Below are 22,565 nucleotides of genomic sequence, written 5' to 3'. Positions count from 1 at the left end.
ACCTCGATGAAACGATATATTGTCTAATAAAAAATGACAAGACAAAAATCATTTAATTTTCTTTAAAAGAAATCATGTGAATGTTTCAACTGGGAAATATTAGATCGAAAATTAATTTTACTGGCACATACATGTAGTTATTATGACTCTCTCTCTCTCTTCCCTTTCGCGACTTTCGACTTATTTGAAACAGACTATGACTTTCATGTATTCCGTTTGTTTCCGTGATCTGACGGAATTTGTCGAGTCTAAACAAAGCACTGACGCGTTCACCGGTATGCGCAGTATCCGGTAGATGAACAAATCCTCCATATTGGATAATGTGTTAGCATATTGTAAGTAACATTGATAGCTGAACGTCACTGTTTCAAGGTGAAGTACCTAAAGCAGCCATTCGAAACTAATTTATTATTCCAATGTTTGATATCATGATTGGGCGACACTGTTTTATGAAAACGCCAGTCACATGCAATTGTGCTAGGGCCTACTGCAGCGTCGGCGAGCATCCCGATGAAAACTGATTCCAGTGTGTGAATTGGAACGCCGTGATTAATTTAAACACATTGTTCAGTTTGAAAAGTAATGAATTATATTCACCAGATGCCTACTATATTGTACATTTGTTTAAAATTCAATTAAATGTTCAGTTCAGAGCTTCGAGATGACCGAAGTCCGTTTCTGTGAAATTAGATAGGCCTGGCTACAAAATCGGGGATCGTATGGGCCAGAGGAAACTTGAGCTCATCGGCAAATGGCCCTAAGTTTCATGAATTTTTAAAAGTAAATTAGTAATGTATCGTATAAGTAATAACCACAACACGTAAAAGCCAGTATTTATTCACATTCAGATTAAAAACCATGGGTACAGATTACTGGTAGCCCCTCCCAATTGTTTTAAGGCTTAATAACTTAAGAATGTATATATAAATACATGCCTTTACGTGTTGTTATTAACTGATGTCATACTGAAACCCCAGAGTATCCAATCAACTTTGACACCTTTATGTCAAGACTTTTCTACCCTCCCCGCAAATGTAATCTAAAAAAAAAAAAAAAAAAACTATTGTCTTTATATTGACTGATTTGTACTATATAAGAGCAAGAAAACTTTATTTATTTGTCAACCTATTCATAACTCCCCTAAACATTATGCTATGAGTTCTATTCCAAGGTTTTGACTAGTCATAATCATTGACTATTTTTGTCTCCGTCACAGAAGCTTCAGGTGAAGCATCTGCGATAGAGGCAAAACTAGTTGACAAATAAATGAGGGCTTTTAATATGTTGGCAAAACCTGTGTCAAATTTGTTTGCATTATTTGTTATTTGCAATAAAGTATGTTTAAATCAAAAACCCTTGGACTGGTAACACTGGAGTATGCTGTGATTGAGTTTTCTTTCTTACTTATAGATCTACTACCTTAATTACTCAGAGACAGTGAAGTGCCCAACTCATCTTATCAGATATCTTTACCTTATGTTGGTCCTCACCCCATAGTTTTAAAGTTCATTAAAAGTGTAATTGTTACTCTGCAATGGAAGGAGTGCTCAAGGAGATGTAGGTAATTTGTCAATTTTGCAATGGGAAAAGGAAAATCCATTCTTTTCCCTGAAACTTGAAAATTTTCATAGACAGATGCTAGTTCCCGTGTCCTCAGCTACACAGCCATTTCCTCTGGTGTTATTAGAAAACAGAGATAGTTTTGCTTTACACTGTGCACAACCCCTTCTTACTCCAGAGGATTTCCCTCATATATCAAGACAGGAAATGAACAGGAATTCCAGTAGACGCTTTTAGTGATTTTGACTCCACAAAATGAGATTTGACAGTACTCCAACCCATTGAATCAAAGTAGCATGTCATTAAATTACATTACCAGATCGGTATAGGTTAGGACTTTTTTTTCATAATTACAGCCAAAAGTGATAACAATTTTAAGATGCTAGATGCAAGCTTACCTGGTACTGCTAACAAAATTGAGTTGAATCAGGAAAACTCCAGTTAGATCTTGTTGAAATAAAGTCAACACATTTGGAAATATTTCTTAATAAGCTATATATGACATTAAAACGTACATCAGATGCATGTCATTTTCATATTCCTCGATCATTACAGCTGGTATCGTAATGCATGTTAAACTGTGTGGTTTGATAAGTACTTACAAACTTAATTTGGTCATCTTGGAATGTTATCAATTTCAAAATTGGTGTTTATACAAAAAAAAAACAGGAAAGTTAACTGTCAATGGATATTAAAATTAAGTTTTGGCTTGAATGTGTATTTAAGTTAAATATCATCATTAAAACTGAAAGAGCAAACAATAGAAGATGCCAGTTTTCTTTTGACAATGCAGACGGGAACCAAGTATATTTTATATTGAATCCTATATTTTTTGCAAATAATATCTATTGTTTAGAAGTTTTTGTGAGTGTTGATTACATACTGTTTTCATATTAATAAGGCTTGTTCTTGAAATAAATTTCATAGCAAGTGTGACTGCAGCTGCCCCATGATAGCTTTGTTAGTAAAAATACACCTGTAGCTATAAATTTTACTCTGGCTTGATCCAAGTTCATAACGATTAAAGACACATTTTTGTTGTACATGTGATGGTTACCAGTATGATAAAATCTTGATTTTTTTAATTAAAAATATTTATTGAAAAATCTTCTCTTTTTTTGTAGGTAAACTTTTCTAAATTCCAGTAAAAAGAATTCACATTTTTGGCCTTCCTAGATCACCTCTGAAGTGTAGGTACACGTTCTATAAATCACATTTTGCATGTTTTAATGACACTAATTAAGGGTACTGTACAAGAAAGTAAGGCTTTATTAATGCATGGTATGTTGGTAGTGGTTGTAGACATGCTTTTTAACTGCAGGCTATAAGGGAACTTAACATATATGATATCAACAGTCTCATCAATTTTATTTAACGGTTATAATATATTGGTGATTTTCTTTAATTGTAACTTGTTCTTGGGTACTATATTAAATATATGGTTTTGGTATTACAGTCAAACCATTTGCATGTCTTGATTTATTTAGTTATTTCATTCTTCATGTCATATTACAAAAGCTGAATGGGTCATCCAGTTTTGAAATTGGAGCATGAATAATACATTCGATTAACTTGTGTATTTTCCTTTGTTATAATTAGCATTTATCCAACTAAATTCAGATAGATATTGTATATTTGAATTTGGGTTTGCGGATTTCCTGTATGTTTTATTTACAACTCAACTGTAAAGCATCCATGTGTATACAATTACATTCATATTTAATATTTAATAGATATAAGAATGTGATGGACTGCATTAAAAATTATGTAGATTTCAGAGTTTTAAGTTGATTAATCAATGCTAACAGATAGCAGAATGCATGGGACTCTTTCTTCTTTTGAATAATCATATTGTTTAGTTTTTTCATAAGATTAATAACCGAAAAGAAGAAATTATTTTCCAAGTGATTTTTGAATGGAGTTGTAGTCCCTGAAGAGACTTCACTGAAAAAAATCATTGTTACCATGTTTTAAAACTATTTTGCATAAGCTATAAGTATGATATATTTCGTGTGACTGGAATGTTCTTGTATTTCCTTGTAGACCCTGATGCCGAGTGATGCAATAGAAAAAGATCGACCTGGCAAAGTATTTGTAGGTGGATTACCAACAGATGTAGACGAAAAGGCTTTAGAAGAAAAATTCTCAAAATTTGGCCGATTAACAGAAAGTAAGTCCAAACTGCTTGAGCTCTGAATTACATTACGACATGAGGATTATTGCTTTTGGCAAAAGCTAATGGTTGTTGATGTTTTGGAATTTCAGTTCAATCTAAGAAAATTTGTCAATAGTTATATATTATCATGCACAAAAATGTTTAGTTACGAATCTGATTTTCGAGGTTTGTCGTTTCTCATATAAAAAAAAACATTCTAAGAAGTGCCATTTGAAACATTTCACACTTTTTGTACTAAGGTTCTACCTGATTGTATACTTTTTTATGATTATATCATTTAGCCATTTAATTTAAATACCTTTTTGTTGAGTTCTAAGGGTGTGTGATCAAAGGCAGTATTACTGATTTTCATTGGAATTATGCACTTAGTATTACAGTACTCTATAGTAGCAATGTTGTTTTATTTTCTGCAGCAATTTTGATCAGAGATAAAGGAAATAATAAATCTAGAGGATTTGGGTTTGTCACATTTGAGAATCCATTGGATGGTGAAGACGCAGTGAAGACTTTGAACGGACAGGTGAATACATTATAAAACATGTAGATATACCTAGTGATTGGACAAGTTAATATATTATGAAACATGTAGATATACATAGTGAAGGGACGGGTAAATATATTATAAAACATGTAGATGTACATAGTGAATGGACAGGTAAATATATTATAAAACATGTGGATGTACATAGTGAAGGGACGGGTAAATATATTATAAAACATGTAGATGTACATAGTGAAGGGACGGGTAAATATATTATAAAACATGTAGATGTACATAGTGAAGGGACGGGTAAATATATTATAAAACATCTAGATACATACCTAGTGATCAGACAGGTAAATATATTATAAAACATGTAGATGTACATAGTGAAGGGACGGGTAAATATATTATAAAACATCTAGATACATACCTAGTGAAGGGTCAGGTAAATATATTATAAAACATATAAATATACCTAGTGAATCGACAGGTAAATATTATTATAAAACATGTAGATATACCTAATGAAGGGACACGTTAATTTATCATAAAACATGTATATATACCTAGTGAATGGACAGGTAAATATATGGACAGGTGATTATGATGACACTTATAATTCTCTTGTGAACAAACTAGTGATCAGACAAAACAGAAATGGGAAAGTTTTATTCAATCATACTATCCAGACTAAATTTCTCATTCATTTTGTTCAACTTCAAATTCATAATTGTTGTAAAATATTTTCATAATGTTGGAAATAAAAAATATATATATATATACAGGGCATCCAGTTGACCCTTGACTTTTAGCAATTTCAGAAGTCAAATCACCTTTTCTCAGAAATCTGAAGGGTCAAAACATATATGTCAAATAGACATGCTCCTTCAAACCCAAGAGTGAGATCTCAATTTGGAGAGTCAAAAACATACTCTCAAGGGTCTACTGGATGCTCTGTTATATATATATATAAGACTAATGTTTAGTTGAGTTTTGAGTTTGAAATTTACAATACTTTGTGCAGGAACTTAAGGGCAAGACTATTCACGTAGAGCAAGCGACCAAACCACACCGAGCAAGGGTGAGTCGCAACTCGTCTGACAGAAATAAAGCGCGTAGCAGATCTCCTGTTAGAAGACGTTCACTATCTGACAGAGACAGAAGGATGAGGGCACCTAGGCCAGGAGGCCCCACAAGGGGTGGCAGTTCAATGGGGCCCCGTCGGGGAAGTGGTGTTGACAGACGCGGTGGAGGAGGTAGCTACAGAGGAAGCCGAGGGGCCCCTAGGGGTCGTGGAGGATACAGTGGTGGAAGGTATTTCATTTATTCAACATTTAGTTCTGTACTCTATTAATTTACATACCTATTCTCATCACAGTGAAACATCTTTTTTTACAGTATATTTATGCATTACTATGTTTAAATAAAAAGTTTTTATTCGTTTAAGATAGAATTGGTTGGACACTGTGATGTCAGATTTAAAACTGTTGATTAAGAATGTTTATTTCAATGAAACAATTTATTAAGATTGGTGGCTATTATTGTTGTAGCATATCACTTGTATCTTTTGTAGCTCATATAGTTCATATGGCAGGGATTCATTTGAGGACCGCAAACCGATGCCCATGAAGAGTGGACTAGACAGATCTGAAAGACCAATGTTTGGGTCAGGCCCTAGAAGGGGACCTCCACCATCACACGACAGTCCACCAAGGAGAGGTAAGAATGAAGAAAGATTGGAATTAAATATATTGATCATGTAAACACACAGCATAGGTTGTATTTAATCACCTTGAGAGCTGTTCCTGAGACGATTTAGGTGAGAACCAGGGAGGTGCTTAGAGGCGGGTCAGGTTCTCCTAGATTTTGTTTCTGGATGTTCATTTCTGCTGATTTAAACAATAATGAATAGTTGGAAATGAAATGTGTATTAAAAGGATAACTTAACCTGTTTCTTTGTGTATATAATCATAGCTAAACAGACACAGTAAGTAAGAAAATGTTGTGTTCATTATCAGTTTATTTTCAGCATACAAAGTGGAAAATAAGGATTAAGTCGTGAAAATTCAGTTTTAGCATACAAAGTGAGAAACTTTAATGCAATTTGGAATTCCAGTTTTATATCTTATATCAATAGGGTAGATATTGTACCTTATGACCCACTGTGATAATCTGTCTCACACATTTTGGAATATTTTTATATTAGCTTCTGGTGCTTCTTTCAGGAGAAGGGGATAGGTATGCAGGGAATAATTTTGATAGAATGGACAGAATGGACAGGATGGACAGACCAGAGAGGATGGACAGAGGAGCACCTCCCCGAAGAGACTCGTATCCATCACCCACACGGGATTATGGTCGAGGGCCTCCTGTTGACAGGTTTGAACATTTTATTCTATCTTATGGTCAGTTTTGTTGAAATAAGTAGGATACTTAATGTAAATTGATAAAGTATCATAATGAATTCTTGTAAAATGGTGGGTTTTTTTTGGAAGCAGGTAGTTGTGTCGTAAAAGTGTTGGATATGAGCAGTACTAGACAGAAACTCGCATCTTTCATTAGAGCTCATATTTTGCAAAAGTAGGAAATATCAGTTTTATTGGGGTTTCTGCTTTGATGAATTTGATTCCTTGTTGGTTTTCTCCCTTTAGAAATACATTGAATCTGATTTTGAAGAATGTGTCTGCTGTTTACATAGAAAGATAGTCTCACAGTTTGATGTTCTGTAAACGAATCACATATTTTGATATCAATTACACAAATCACTTAAATTGCATCAAGTCTAAAACTTGTAGATTAAAATAGTAGTGATGGTGCCTATCACAAGAACATTTCTGTTATTGCTGCTATAGGTGGAGAGACACAAGAGAAAAACACATTTTTTATTACCTACATTATTAGAACATTTTTCAACCCTCCATATTGACGTTCTTCCTGTATTCATATCATTGATATTCATGGTCTGATTTGTAAATCATATCAAATAACTGATGTTTGTTTTTACAGCTGTTTGCCACAGTACTGTACAAGTTACACTGCTAAAAAATAATTTGATATTTAATGCCAACATATCCTTGCCTGTTCAGATTATCAGAATTAATGAAATTGCACGTTTGATTTGCTTTCCAACCAGTTGTATAAATTTCATTGCATTTCTTAAGTTAGTGCAGTCTGCTAACATTGCCTTGCCATATGTGTAGATATACAGAATGTTGCATCTGTGTTTGTTTTTCAATAACAGCATGAGATTATGTTTGTAGTGTTTGTTCACAATTATGTTTTGCAGTCGCATGCCCCCCAGTCGTGGCTCAGCTAGAGATTATCCACAGACCTCACGAGATTACCCTCCTCCAGCTAGGGAATACTCACCACCCGCCCCATCCAGGGACTATCCCTCCAGGGATAGCTACAGCAGCTATGATCGAGCTCCTGGCCCCAGGGAAAGAGCCCCGCCACCGGCACGTGACAGAGCCCCTGCCAGGTGCGTTAGGCCCCATTTTAATTATGTGTTTTCAGACAATTGTATGTGCACAGTTTGTTTCTTAATAAAAAGAAAAATGTCCTTTCCAAGGATGAAGAGGGAGCATCTAGATTTCAAAGTTGGAAGAGGGAGTAATTATTACATGTTTTCCTTTCGGCTATTCCAGTAAAACTTCTTTATCCCGAACAAGAGGACTCCATTTTTGTGAAAGAGGGAACCACAGAAAAAAGTGATTGAATTCAAACTACAGTAAATGATCAGCAAAATTTTCTCCAGCACCCAACATGTATATGAGGAAAGCATCCAGTTGCCTTTAGGTTCTATGTAATCCTCGTTGAAGAAATGAAGAATTAAACAATACACTTTTTTTGTCTGTGTCCTCCCAAAGGATATATATATTTTACTGGAATAGCCCTTTTCCTAATGTACTACATTATCTTACTGCGAATTTAATGAAAACCCTTGTTCCTCTTATTTTAACAATTCTCTTACATGTCTCCCTAAATCTTTTTGAAAACTACATTTAAAATGCTAAAGGTTCACTGTGCAAACTATGGTAGAATAGATTAGCAACTTGATCACATGCATGTTTCTGAAATATTCCAAATTTATTTTACTTGCGTTCACCCATGATGCAGTGTTTTGCTAATTAACTAACCCTTTAACAGTCTCCTATAAACAAAGGTTTCATGTTCTGTAGACTCTCTTGGGTAAAAAAGTAATTGTGTGGATGAAACTGTTGCGTGAAATGAATTAATGCTCTTCCTTTGTAATTGAAATTTCTTTCTTTAAAATATTTGATGGGTAAAAACCAGAGTCTGGTTTTTCATATATAATATTATGGCATTCTTGAAAATATATTATTAAACTTATTTTCTTTCTTCATTCTTTTCTTTAGCACGAGCTATGAATATACCAGGTAAGGGTAGATAGATTTGTCATCATTTTATAACAAGGGATATTAAAATGGATAATTCAAAATTCCTAGCTACATTTGAGATGTTGGTAGGTTACCAGATTTGAAAAAAAAAACGAGAGAAAAAAAACGAAAAAAAACCTTTAAAATCATTTTCAAGTCTGATTAACACCTGCTTGGCACTGTATCATGGTGAATGTACCATTGTAAGCTGGTGTACGGTGCATAAAGATTTCACAAAATTGTCCAAGAAAAATATGAGGGTTCTTGTTTTTTTAGTGTAATATATAGAAAATGAAAGAAAGGGATTTAAACTGCTTCCTGAACCCTAGTGCTTTCATCTTATTTGAGAATGTTCATGGTTTGAATGTTTATTTTGTGAAGTTTCACATTGATTAGACAACATATCACACATTTGTTGTCACTGTGTGCAAAATGTTTATCACTTGATAAATCTCAAAAGTGTTAAAACACTAGGAAGCTGTTAATATCCCTTATTTCTGTTTTATATTTAAATTTGATTTATATTTAGAAACAAGCTCTAACAGTCAAATCTGTTTTTCATTGCATTCCGGAACATCTTTTATTCTGGTGAAAGGGGTGGGGGGCAGTTTTCCTCTCAATATGTCCTGTACGTACATATGTCATATGTACATAACATCAATGTTTATTCATGCTCTAGCGACTTCATACTTTGGGGGATTTTGATCAAACTTCACACAGTTATAAAGAATCATCTCAAGACAAGTTCAAATTTCAGGGTTGTTGGGTCAAGGTCAAGATCACTGTTACTATTTTTGGAAAATCATTGTCAGCCCTCTGGAGTCTTCAGTCCTTGATTGATTTGGATCAAATTATTTAAGACACTTGGAAAAGATCATGATAGCTAGAGGGGATTGGTAGGGACCTGTATTTCTGTATGCTTGTTAAGATGTTAATTCATTGAATTTCCCTATATAAAATTACTTGGTGACCTCTGGTCCTGTTACCTGATGCATTCTATTCATGACATCTAGAACAGTGGAAAGGATGGAAGCGAGACTAATGTGTTATTTTTATGTCAGCATCCATGTTAATGTTATGAAGCCTTGCTTCTTGGGAAGTTGTTTCATAACATGAAATTCTCCTCATTTTGCAAGTTATCTATAACGAACCATAAAAACTTTGATACCAGTCTTTTACTGGAAGTAATATCATTCTTATTTTATCGCAAATAAGATTATTATTCTTATGAATTCCGACTGCCTTTAAGGACGGATTTGACTGTAGTTCTATATGAATCTGTTTCATAAAGCATATTACACAATACTAGACATTATTAAACAATACACTTTGACATTACAGAGATTATGGAATGACAAGCAGAGATTCATACAATAGTGCTGCCCCCAGTAGGAGTAATTTTGGAGCCCCTAGTAGAGACACATTACTGACACCCAGAGATGAATACAACAGTGGTCGCGAATCGTTCCGATCAGAACCAGCCAGTAGAGACTATGGACTTTCAAGGTAAGGATTTTCCAAGAATTAAAATAATGAATTTGAAGTAAGCAAAGCAGTGGTATTGTGTTAGGGTCATCCTTCTAGTATATTTATGGCCAATTCCTGTAAGATTTAGATATTTTTTCTGCAATTAAAATTGACGAAAATAAACAAAATCTGGAGAAGACCAAAGAACAATTTTAAATTTTTTGATTGAAATAAATAGTTAAAATCTTTCGCAATTTCAGTACATTTCCAGTATAAGTTGTGAACATGATTATTTGATGTATATACGATAACATATATATTTTCAGTAGTTCCTATTCAAGAGAATTCAGTTCAAGTCGAGCAGTATCTTCCAGAAGTGAATATGACCGGGGTCCTCCACCATCTAGAGAATATGATTCGTACAGAGGTAAAATTAAAATGAATTACATTTAATGTTGTGTCTTAAACAATCAGATTAGTTATGTTCTTTATCCCCTCATTAGTACAGAAATCTATTGTCCCTGAATATATCCTCTAAGATGGAGGACTGTAGATGTAAAAACCCCTCCACCCTATATCTGGTCAGTTCAGATGAATTGCCCCTGTATCTTCTAAGATGGTGGAGTGTAGATGTAAAACCCCCTCCACCCTATATCTGGTCAGTTCAGATGAATTGTCCCTGTATCGTCTAGAATGGAGAAGTCTAGATGTAAAACCCCCTCCACCCTATATCTGATCAGCTCAGGTGAATTGTCCCTGTGTCCTCTAGGATGGAGAAGTCTGGATGTAAAATCCCTCCACCCTATATCTGATCAGCTCAGGTGAATTGTCCCTGTGTCCTCTAGGATGGAGAAGTCTGGATGTAAAATCCCTCCACCCTATATCTGGTCAGCTCAGGTGAATTGTCCCTGTGTCCTCTTGGGTGGAGAAGTTCAGATGTAAAACCCCTCTGCCCTACCTCTGGTCAGTCCTGATGTTTACTGAATAACGCTAGTCTGTTTACCACATTTTACATCTGTCTAGTCAAGGTATATGTTACCATGTTTCCAACTAAATCTGAAAAGCAGGTGAATGGTCTTTGGAACACCACAACCAGTATAGGATTTAAGCATTAAGTTTTGGTGAATATAATAGTCTTGTCACATTCATCGGAAAAAAATTGACCAACTGAGTGTATGTTTACTGAGGTGTTGAGTGTACAAGATTGCCATCCTACAAACAAAGTGTCCAAGATTGTCATCAAACTGGCAGGTCTTTTTCGTTAACTGTTTGCCATCAAATTCTTCATTAATTATTCTGAATATCTACAAAGAGGAATGTATTGGTCACTAAATGCATATAATCGTTTGTATGTAAAGAAACAAAGATGTTCCTAGTAATGAAGGATTTCTTTTGAGATATTGTTTCAGTCTGAATTACTCTTTCTTCAGAAAATGGACGCCAAAGTGGTCCACCATCACGACCAAGTGGGCCTCCAAGCCGAGCTTTCAGTAGTGCAAGTGGTGAGTAATGATTTTATGATGTTATGATGTTTGCTTTCTTATATTTGGCTTTCAGTAACAAATTGATGTAGAAGGACCACAAGGATATATATATATATATATATATAACATCAAACAGGATCGCTTCGACCCACCTCGTAAGAAACTGTGGAAAACGAGAGTGTGAAAGTAGCTTTTTATCACAATTCTGTGAACCATCAAATTAAAAGAATGGAAATTACGTTTTCTATCGGACCAAAATATTTGAGGAGGAAGGATTGCTACTTTATCACGGTGCAATATCCGATCATTCATTTTCTACATGAAACACCTGAGGATTACAAGACAAACAAATGTTAAAGGATTTCATTGTCAGGAGTGTAATATCAACATGGCAGTTGTATGTCAAAAGACATAAGGACGCGTGTCGTGGTGAGGATGAGGTCTTGAGGACCCATCATGGCCTGAAATATTTTTTAATGGATTCTTAAACATCTCGGTGAAATTTGAAAGGAACATCAGCTGTGATCTTTCTAAGATTCTCGGAACAGATAAGTATAAAAATATGACCATGTTTAAATATTTAAAAAAGGATGGTCAGTAACATGCATGCCTTTGCTATAAAACTGAAAAAGGTGAAATTGTAGCATTAAAGTTCAATATATAGGTTTGGTACTAAAAACCTTCTCTTGATAAATTTTGTAGAATAAATTCTGAATTATTATACATCATATTTGACCCAGCTGATTGCAATGGCAAATATTTCTAAACAGAGTTCATTCCAGATGTGTTCATTATATATAAAGAAATATCAAATGCAAATAAATTATTGATATTGCTTTAAAATAGAAGTGGGAGAATGAATTTTTGCATAGTTATGTCTTTTTTCATATTATAAATTATTCATTTTACAACAATTATGGAGCAAGTTGAAACTTGCTGGCCTGGATGAAAGATTGAAAGTATGCAAAGGATCTTTATATGTGGAAAGATACCAGATCACTGGGAAAACATACTTACTCGGACAGGTGACCCATTATCTTTACACATCTGATTGGGATATTAAACTCCTGTCACATAGATGAAAGATGAGGTTGGATTTCGCCTGACCAGTTAAGGTCATGTGAAGGTATACGTAGATGCAGTTCCTGTTAAATGTACATTTAGTGGAATGAAACAGGACAACTCTATACTTTGCAGAAGAACCTGTACTTAAATAAATGAAATCACATCATACATCAGCATAATCAGAAATCTCTTGCCACCCGATGGCCAAAATTCAAGGAATGTATTTCCATACCCATGACGTTATCGAGTGATATGTAAGAGTCAGTTTTTCTACGTTTTTTTTTTTTTTTTTTTTTCAATTTTGACAGTTATTGACAAAGTTTCAGCTCTTTCAGTAAATGTGCCATTGAAATATGTATAATGCCTAAAATACCGGTCATTTAGTGAATGTTTATATGTGCTAGTGAACACGTTTAATAGTTTTTGACACTTCTGGTAAAAAAAACCTGTTGAATTACCTTTTGACAGAAAAGTTTGTCTGATTTAAAACTAGATTATTAAAATCAGAACAAATGGCATTAAGTTTGAAAAACTGTATTTAAAATTAATTTCTTAAGTAATGATTTTATGATTTATTAAACTACAAAAGCTGTGATTGGTGTTCGGTTTAAAAACACAAATGCTTATTTAGAACAAATTATCTAGAGATTTATGTTACAGCATCACTTTTAAACAATTTCAAAATAACATTGTTCTCACCTTATGTTAGAGCTCTAAATATGTTAAACTACATTTAAATACATTTCATTATTTAAACTATAGGGAAGGCAATTAAGGACTGAAAACTTCAAGTTAAAATAAAACCATGATTTCTTCGACAAGCAAACATTAATGTACCTTTCCAACTGGAATGAACTCTGCATCCTAGATATTTGTGACTTTCTACATAAATTTAAAAAATTCAAATCACATTTAATTGCACTTGTTGCATTTTGTTTCTCCCATCTCCCATCAATATAGGTTCAGGCAGAGACAATGGAATGTCTGGAAGACAGACCTCCTCAAGAGGAGGACCGTACAATTCTCCCACGTCACATGGACTCCCCCAATCTCGGGGGCCACCCCAGAGGGGGCCACCAAGTGGTTCCCGAGGAGCCCCTCCTAGAGAGGATCGGGGCAGAGATGGATTTGGGGCAGGTAGTAGGCGCCCACCACCATCGGATTCACGAGGACCCCCCATGAAAAGGCCACGCCCGGGCGTTCCATCAAGGGGAGGTGGTCCACCCTTCAGACGTTGAAACAAGGATTAGTTTTAGACTAGGGAAATTAAGAAACATTATGGACTTCAAGAGTTCAAATTATGATCACACAAACTTTATTGCGCTCTCTATTGACTCTTGAATAAGACATTTTAATTCTTTTTATATACATTGTTTTTATTACCATGGTCATAATAAGTAATTATGGAACTTTTACTGATGTTTGTTCAGTCCTATGATCAAACAGTTATGTGAAACAAACGGAAACCCAAGGAGTTCATAACAGAGAAGGAATAAGTAACGGACGCTGCATCTTAAATGATGAAATATTCTGTGTCGGTTAACTTAATTTTATATGTATAAACTGTTGTAACATTTACCATTCATTATAAATCTTGTAATTGTCAAAACTCATTATGTAGTGAAGGATTAGAAATAAATGGATTGTCTTCGTGTACAAACAACCGTTGTTATAACCGCTCGTCTCAAAATGGAAACATCAGCTGTTACAAGGAGGATTGCAGCACTGGAAAACAAGAAATGAAATATATTGGTATTGGAGAATTTTTTAACTACCGCAAAGGATGAAACATAATACGTTTTAGAATAAACTGCCTGAAAATAACATATTCAGGTTACTTTGTAACAACGATATGACGCATATGACAAAGGAAGTCTAGTATGGATTTTAATATTTTACAGTACAGTTACTGATATCACAAGCATAGCACATCGCAGGATATTGCAACTCATTCTCAAATACAGCGTCCATCATCAAGCAGCTAATTCTCAAATTGTATGCCTTGTCCTGAATGAAGCAAGTTCATCCTGCAGTATTCTCGAGCCCACATACCACAAATAATTACAAAGTTGTATCATAGACAGGGTTTAACATAAGCAAATTCATAATTTTGTACTAATGCGCCAGTTTGACATTTTAATTGGCAATGTTTCTTTAGATAATATTTTTGGAACACAAAAATCTTGTTTTGTAACATTCAGAAATTTTAAAATTCAAAGGGGGAAAATCCTAGGAAAAAATTTACTGTTAAATTAAAACTGTCTGAGCACGAGAAATTATTTTCCAATGATGAACACAGAAAATTAAGTGAATGATACCATGTATCATATAAAAAAATTATAGAAAAAGAACGCTCTTGATAAATACCGAGTCGCCATCAAAATGGCAACGCTGCGTGAGGAAAGTCAGAGAATATTGGCATTGTCTTTGTATTGTTTTGGCGGACTGCAAGTAACATGCGTCTCCATAGGACATAGAGCATGAGTTATAAGCTACATGGAACAAACAAAAAAGGAAAAAATCATCAGTCGATACTAATCATTGATTTCTAGATGGAAAAGATATAATGATTTTGAGGTAAGTATGTACCTACAGTATGTGTATTTGGTAATTTGCTGTAGCATTTTCGTGAAGTCATTACTTTTTACAAATATGAAGTTTTCATTAAATCTTTGACCTTAAAATCTCTCATAGTTTCTATTTAATAGTCTGCATTCCTGTTATTTTTATCCTGTAAAATTCAAGAGCATACTTGATCTGAAATATTCTCAAGCTTCTGTTGCTATATAGCAATATTAAGTAACTTATTCTATTAAAAATACTTTATACTTCATTTCTATGGTACTCGAAGATTACACATATTCTGTAAAACTCTGCAGATTACTTATTTCAGCTAAGTAATGTTTTTATCTGCAGTATAATTTGTAAAATTGGCTCAATTTTTTGCTCAACATGAAATGTTATTCATTTTACATAGTATCTGAATATTCGAAAGCCGGATGTTAATTAATAATGCGAAAATATGCAAACATGGGTATGGAATCCAAATAGATATAAGTAATCTGCAGTTTTACTTTGCATAGTTAAGGAGAAAATGTTCAGCATTTTACCAAATACTTATATGCATCATCAAAGGGTGCTGAAACTCTACTTCAAAGCCCTGGAAGAAAAATACTGGATGCTTAATAAACCAAGATCGGAAAATGACTGCATAGTTTTGCAACTTGAAATTCTAAATTTCATCATGAAAAAAGATATGATTTTTGTATATTTTATTTTGGCATAAATTATGACCATGATCAGTGATTAAGGAAAAAGGTCAATTTAAAAACTGCTGATCTTGAGCAGTTGCAAAACTATGTCAAATTTATGGAAAAAATATTGAAAAAAGTTGCTGAAAAACTCAACAATGTGAGCTCTTGGAACGAAAGATGACAATTTTACAATGTACAACAGCCGTGAATAAAGCACGTATGGAAGGAGTGTTGGAAAAGAACTGAAATTTGAAGCAAACAAAGGCGAAATATCATCTTGTCACAATGGAAATGAAGATTTCACTTTATAGGAAGGACGGTAATATTTCCTTATATAATGTCTTTTAAAGGTGTGCCAGTGCACCCCTTCACCCGACCATGTTGGCCATGTTGAAAAAAACCGTCAAACAAATGATCCATTCAGCAGTCATGATAGATGTTGTCAAAGTATAGGGTTTTGGATCATTATATTCTGATTGGAAAGTAAAACAAAAAAGATTTCAACATTGAAACAAAATTTTAGGTAAAAGATGTTAAAGATAACCGTTATATTAAACATTGCAGGTTATGTTTATAAAACTAAATTTCCTCTTCCTTACTTTTTAACCCCTTGTGCTTTTCATGTTTAAGAAATTCGAAGTACACTGTATGTACATGTGGTTTTGCCATTGACTGTGTTTGCTCCACAGAACAACTTAAAACGGAAGGAAATCAACAGGATTTGATAAGAACACGGAAAGCAATTGCATCAAAAAGACTTCCTTGGAATGGAACAATCGAACAATCAAATCGCAAGAGGAGCTCAGATAAGACATAACACCTGTCTGGCTCCCAGAGAACTTCATCGGCATGATATCGCTTCATTTGGACAGGTAACTCCTGCGGATGAGCATCATTTTGTAAGTCTTGGGTTTAAAATATGTGAAAAAAATACACGCTACGAAATTCCAGTTTGTCAATGTCATGTGTATCACCATATATTTTATTCCTGAAAATTTGCGATGCTCTTCTCTTTGGAAACATTCAGAATTCAAATCGGACAACAAAACTTCACAGCACAATATCGCTTCGTTCGGACAGGTAAATCCTCTGGCTGAGTCTCGCGTTGTAAGTCAGTTGTTTGAAATATGTTCAAAAATGAACACTACAGAATTCCAGTTTTATACCATATTGTGAATAACCGTATATTGTATTCCTCAAAATTTGTGATAAGCTTCTCTTAGGAAAAACAAATCGGAATACTATTCGGGCAGCAAAATGTTTAATAAATAATGTCCGTGATTTTTTAATTGCTATCAGCAAAATGAGTGTGTTCTTTTTATGTGTTTAAATGTTTAGATAAATCTTAAATGATAAATCTTAAGTGACTTTAAAGAAAAATAAGTGCAACCAAAAAGAAGCCCTACCAACTTTACACTTATTGGTTATGCGTTTTGAAAATGTAGGTGAAAGTAATGTCCGTCGCAAGTCGTTAAATACCTATGTATGCACTGCTGCAATCAATTTTTAGCCCAGACTGCAATCCAAACAGGAACAAATCGTCTTAAAAAAACGGAGAATAGCTGCTATGCTTCACAGGAATTATCATTTCAAGCTGGCCAACGCCATGCTTGCGTCAACAACAAGGAATTCAGAATCGGAAGGAACAAAAGGATTTCAAAGTACAGGCAGATTTCAAAGGGGATGAGAATTGCTAATCGACTTTGTTTCTCTTTCAGATGTAGAGAAGTGGAATTGCTTCAAAGAAAAAAGTCACAGCACCTCAAAGTTTTTATTTAGACATATTTAAGGATGACAAGCAAAAAAGAAGAAAAAGAGAGATTTCATTACATTTTAAAGTAAACACTATAAAAAAGAACGAAAGCCTGTAAATTTTGTATTTGTCTAAATTGAAAAAAATTTGAGATGCTGTTGAATGTTAAAATGTTTGCATGTTTCAGCTGTTCCAGAGGACACAGAATTTCCATTGTCATTTTCATGAATTGTGTAATCTGAATTAATTTCTGGAAGTTATGATGAATTAATTTTAAAAAAATATATATATATATATATAAGAATTGGATAGTAGTTTGATATTGATATGTAGTCCAAAAGTTGGAAGAGGTAGAATATCATCTTGGTTCTAGATAAGCATGTAAAATTCAAAGTTTGCAAGAAAATTAAATATTTGTTGTTTTGTGGTAGTGTGTGTATATACAATATGTTAAACCACTTATAACATATTTGAAGGTTGATGACACATCCTTCTGTACAACTTGGATAGTTGCTAGAAAAATCCACCAAACTTTAGCAGAACATTTGCGAACTTCCTCTCCAGGAAAAGGTGAGTCAATATTTCTGTGACTATGAGAACTTTGAGTATTTTTGTAGTGTTATATCAGTGTTACTGGTTTGGAAAATACTTGTATCTCCTATTTTAATGACAGTTTATCACTTTATAAATGTGACTGGCTTTATTATTGAGAAAATTAAATAGATGAATGATGATATAATGACGGATCCAACTGAATATGTAATACTATTTTCATTCCTTTGATTTTCAGGGGTTGCATGCTGTTGATGGAATCATAGGATAACGTAACCTGCTGAGAAAGACAATAATGGTAACAGGTCAGTTTCTCTAGAAGAGCTGATTCATAATTTGTTGTGTCAAGCAAAATAGGAAAATATTGCTGTCACATTAAAAAATTGCAGATACTCCTCAGTGTTGCTTGATTTGGTTAGGAAATGGAGGATCTTGTATAGAAGAATGTTCAATTATCCATACTACTTTCCATACTGCTGTTGTGATATATTATATCTGAACAACAGCGTGCATAACCAACAAATTACATGTTCTTCATGAGGTTCTGAAATGTAATATTCGACTGTACAAGTTTTGTCTGATAAGTGTTACGTCTATTTAATTTTCTGCCAAACAAATCTTAGATTCATGCATGTAAATGGTAAAAGAGTTTTTAAGATGTTTCTGGTCATTTCTTTGTAGAGTCACCAGAAGCATTGGCAGAATTTCAAGCTATCAAACTTCAGTCAGTGATTCAGGATCAGAATACTACAGTTTCCTTGAAAAGGGAAAGTTATGACAGACACTTGAGTGCTACAAGGAGATCTGAAGGTTCATTGAATACCAGAACACACATAAGATAAACATGGACTTCATTCTGTGATTAATTGAAACTTTCTTTAAAAAACAGAAGTAATTGTATTGTTGGTGATACTGAAAAAATTATAATTGTTAGACAATGCATGGTTAAGAAAAACCCATCGACACAGAGACTGAGAAGAATTTGAAAGGAAATGGGAAGATGGTAGAGAATGATTTGTATACAGCTGAGCAGGCTTTTGTAGAACAGGCATTCTGATATATGAGTTACTTCCCTTCATTTTACTTTGTGTCAAATGGTAAAAAGGAGAAAAGACGAAAAATTTGTCTTGAAATGTAGCTAAATAGCTTCCGTATTAGACCTTACAAAACTTTCAATGATTATTTTAGTAGAAATACAAAGGTTACTATTAAATTGGAACATTTCTTACATTGATACTATATATTGAACATTTTATGTAGAATTTCAATCAGGGTCAATTTACTTCCATGTTGATTAGAGATCAACCTTACATTGTGTAATTTAGATATAGGTATAGAGGCAATTTATATTTGTGTCCATTTCATTACTTATTACTTATAATCAAAAGAGATCATATTGTTGGTGTCAACAAAATATTAACTGTCGAAGGCAAGACAATAATATAAGTTTTTATGTATATCCTGTCTACATAGAGATGATAGGAAGTTACAAATAAAGGCTAAATGATGTATCTTATACAATATGGTGTAAGAAAATTAACAAAATTTTTTATAACCAATACCGTCAAATACTTTTTGTGAATTTCTGTTAATTGGCTAGTATGATAGCAGGTTGTTTTAATTATGTGCCACACTGTGGCTGTACATGTAATTAGGGTTCCTTGTGGAGACTTGACACTGTGATGTGTGTTAGGGGTTGTCACTGTTAACTTGTTAACAGGACTAATTAACTATAAGATCTGACATGTTAACATTTTGCAATTAGTACTTTCTTAATCTTATACTGACTGGTAATTGCTACTCCTGCTAAATGCTCATCATTTTGAGTGTGGGACGACTGGTTCGCCCATTGTCAGTATGACGTGACCAGGTGATGCGTCCTGCTGGTTGTCTTTGACAGTATGCTTCAGTGAGATCTAGAGTGCACTATGACAAGAAGATAAACTCAACATAACGCAACATCCCAAAACAAATGTACACTACATGTATACATCTCGGACAAAGGTGAGGCTGTACATAAATGACAATAACTGTTAATACAATGTTAAACAATGCCAATCAAACTGACTAGTTGTCATTGAACACACTTGGTAATTAAAATGAAAAGTAATCATAGTAAAATATACCAAACTTGGGTAACATAAGATGAGCAGCTGACCACTTCTCATGATAAGGACTCGTGCACAACTATTGAGAACTGGTGATGATATACCCGAAATAGAAAGATAAGCTAAGAAAGACAAAATCTACTTTGACTTGTTAACTACCCCATAATGTCGTCCAGATAATTATTTTGGTGCCTTACAACCAATTGTCAACAAAATTGAAATATGAATGAAAAATTTAGATGGTACCTTGAACTAGAATTTTATGTACTCCAATATGGTGTTTAAATTACTGGCATTATATATTAAACAATCAAACTTTTATTCAGTGTATCCAGTGTTCTATCTTGTGTTTATACTTTGATGGCTTGATGAAAGATGGTGGCTATAACAGCTCAGTCTGTTAGAGCACCGGCCACACAGGTGTGTGGTTCAACACCTTGTTTATGTTTGTGTTTTTCGGGAAACTGAAACAGGGCTGTATGTGTTGGCGTGGTTTTGTTCTTGTGCAAGACACCTAACCTTATTGCTCTGGATAACCTGTGAAGGGACTCCCGTATGTTGGAGTAGATCATAGGATGCTATCAAGAACTGTATATTGCTGTCCTTAACAGCAATTTCCTGGAAAATGCAAATCACCCAATCCAATTCAACCCCCATAGGTCCAGCCGGGACCATACAATTCAATTCTGTTGCATCTATGGCTATGGAAGGCTCATACAAAATTCATAGAAATTATATCTGGGGTTTCAAAGAAGTCAACAGTGTAAATTGTTAATGGTACAAGGATGGGCAAAATGCAAGCAGAAAAGGATAGCATCCTTCGATTTACTCCAAAAATGTTTTTGCACGGCCAGAAACTTTGGACGGGCGCCATATTGGCGTCAGAACCAAAAAAATAGCGAAGAGACCTTTAGCTAGCTGAAGTACCTACGATCCTCCTGTAACATGTTATATTCAGGTAAGTTAGGTAGCTACCAGCTTTCAGACAGGTGACCATCTCAGAATTTGAGGTTTTTCGGGTAGTTGTGAAAGAATGTTTGATTTTGAGATTTTCCTTATTTATACCTGCTAAAGTGCAGGAGTGGACGTCCGATATCAACTTGTAATTTCTTTGTAAGCAACTGGAAACTAATGTTTGTACAGGGGAAGAGAACATTAAAGTTTCTTCATATACATGATCATGATATTTTCGATCGTTCATCCTCCGTTTGCCAACAATTTAACAAAACCAGCTTAGTACTGATTGGATTTCAACTTAATTTTACTTGGAACATGTTAAGATAGGGACGAAAAAAACTACAAATGGTGAGGCTGACCTCAAGGGGACTGAGGGGCGGGGCCAAAAGGGAGCGGTATGACTATATCTGCTGTAAATGACGTCTTCTGCGGAACTAAGCAATAGGTATCGCTCATATATGACTGGTTGCATAATTCTGGGGCTACATGTGGGACTGGGCCAAAAAGGGAGAATTTGGCTATATTGCTATAAACGGCTTCTCTAGTTATGACATGATGAGGCAAAATTGATCAGAATTAAACAAAGAGTCAAATGAACAAAAGTCATGGTCATTGGATCTTGGTCAAAGGTTAGGGTCAAATTTTGCATCTTTTCTCTGGTGAACATTTTGTCATCATGAAACGGAGTTGATCAAAACTCAACAAGATGTGAACTGACCAAAGGTCAAGGTCATCAGATTAGAGGTCAAGGTCAATTTTTTAGCTCGCTTGAATCCGATGAATCACAGGGGTCAAATTGGCTAAATATTTAAACACGTCATGGTATTTGGCTGGTAGGTTCCTATGATGAAGCCCCGCAAAGATGACAAAAAGAAATGACGAACCATATCATAGCTCACAGAGGTAAGATTTGTTCAAAGATGAAGGACTCTTTTTGATTACAAGAAAAGCCTAGATTGAAGTTCATTTGATTAAATGAAAAGATCAGGAGTTCCGTTTAATTTAACAAAAGCATTACACTTGAAGAGTGAACGGTACACTTTATTTCCACCTCTCTATTCCAACAGAAACACGGGATTTTATCTACGTGTCATGTTCCACAAGGTCGAGCTTGTCGGGGACAGGGACAAGCTCATTGTGGACGGGCAAGTTGTACACGGGTCCCCTGGTAAGCAGTGACGTCAGAGCGAAGAACATCAACCCACGACAGACCAGAACTTACAGTGACGTTGCTCAAAGTCCGACTAACGGGTCTCCCAGTGAGCATGCCCAACCCACTAAACGTTCACGCTTTAACAGCAACAG

At 34.5% G+C, this 22,565-nt stretch overlaps 1 protein-coding gene across 7 annotated transcripts; it reads left to right on the top strand.

Moving 5' to 3' along the window:
• The first annotated feature begins 246 nt into the window (after positions 1-246).
• LOC117342943 (RNA-binding motif protein, X chromosome-like) lies at positions 247-20,633 on the top strand. Of its 7 annotated transcripts, XR_004535928.1 has the most exons (15): positions 247-335; positions 2,685-2,750; positions 3,604-3,730; positions 4,150-4,256; positions 5,245-5,534; positions 5,794-5,939; positions 6,446-6,599; positions 7,507-7,701; positions 8,600-8,620; positions 9,962-10,126; positions 10,414-10,514; positions 11,518-11,589; positions 18,120-18,213; positions 18,434-18,500; positions 18,877-20,633. XR_004535928.1 is itself a non-coding variant. In XM_033905244.1 (13 exons), exons 3-13 carry the CDS (start codon positions 3,610-3,612, stop codon positions 13,872-13,874), a joined length of 1,650 nt encoding a protein of 549 aa, XP_033761135.1. In that variant the 5' UTR covers positions 247-335; positions 2,685-2,750; positions 3,604-3,609; the 3' UTR covers positions 13,875-15,876. The 7 variants fall into 7 exon arrangements, 6 of the variants coding, with proteins under 6 accessions (XP_033761135.1, XP_033761136.1, XP_033761138.1 ...); XM_033905244.1 differs by lacking the exons at positions 18,120-18,213; positions 18,434-18,500; positions 18,877-20,633 and adding an exon at positions 13,597-15,876; XM_033905245.1 differs by lacking the exons at positions 18,120-18,213; positions 18,434-18,500; positions 18,877-20,633 and adding an exon at positions 13,597-14,460 and having other exon boundaries at positions 10,417-10,514.
• Positions 20,634-22,565: the final 1,932 nt, after the last annotated feature.

Source organism: Pecten maximus, chromosome 14 (assembly GCF_902652985.1).
Source record: "Pecten maximus chromosome 14, xPecMax1.1, whole genome shotgun sequence".
NCBI lineage: Eukaryota > Metazoa > Mollusca > Bivalvia > Pectinida > Pectinidae > Pecten > Pecten maximus.
Note: the sequence above shows the minus strand (reverse complement) of the source record. Positions and strands in the feature narration are given on the sequence as shown.

Bases quoted from the DNA above. Each gene is read 5' to 3' on its own strand.
- LOC117342943 (XM_033905244.1), top strand. From the start codon at position 3,610: ATGCCGAGTGATGCAATAGAAAAAGATCGACCTGGCAAAGTATTTGTA. The intron at 5,535-5,793 runs GTATTTCATTTA...TATCTTTTGTAG, and splicing joins GGAGGATACAGTGGTGGAAG to CTCATATAGTTCATATGGCA. The intron at 11,590-13,596 runs GTGAGTAATGAT...CCATCAATATAG, and splicing joins AGCTTTCAGTAGTGCAAGTG to GTTCAGGCAGAGACAATGGA.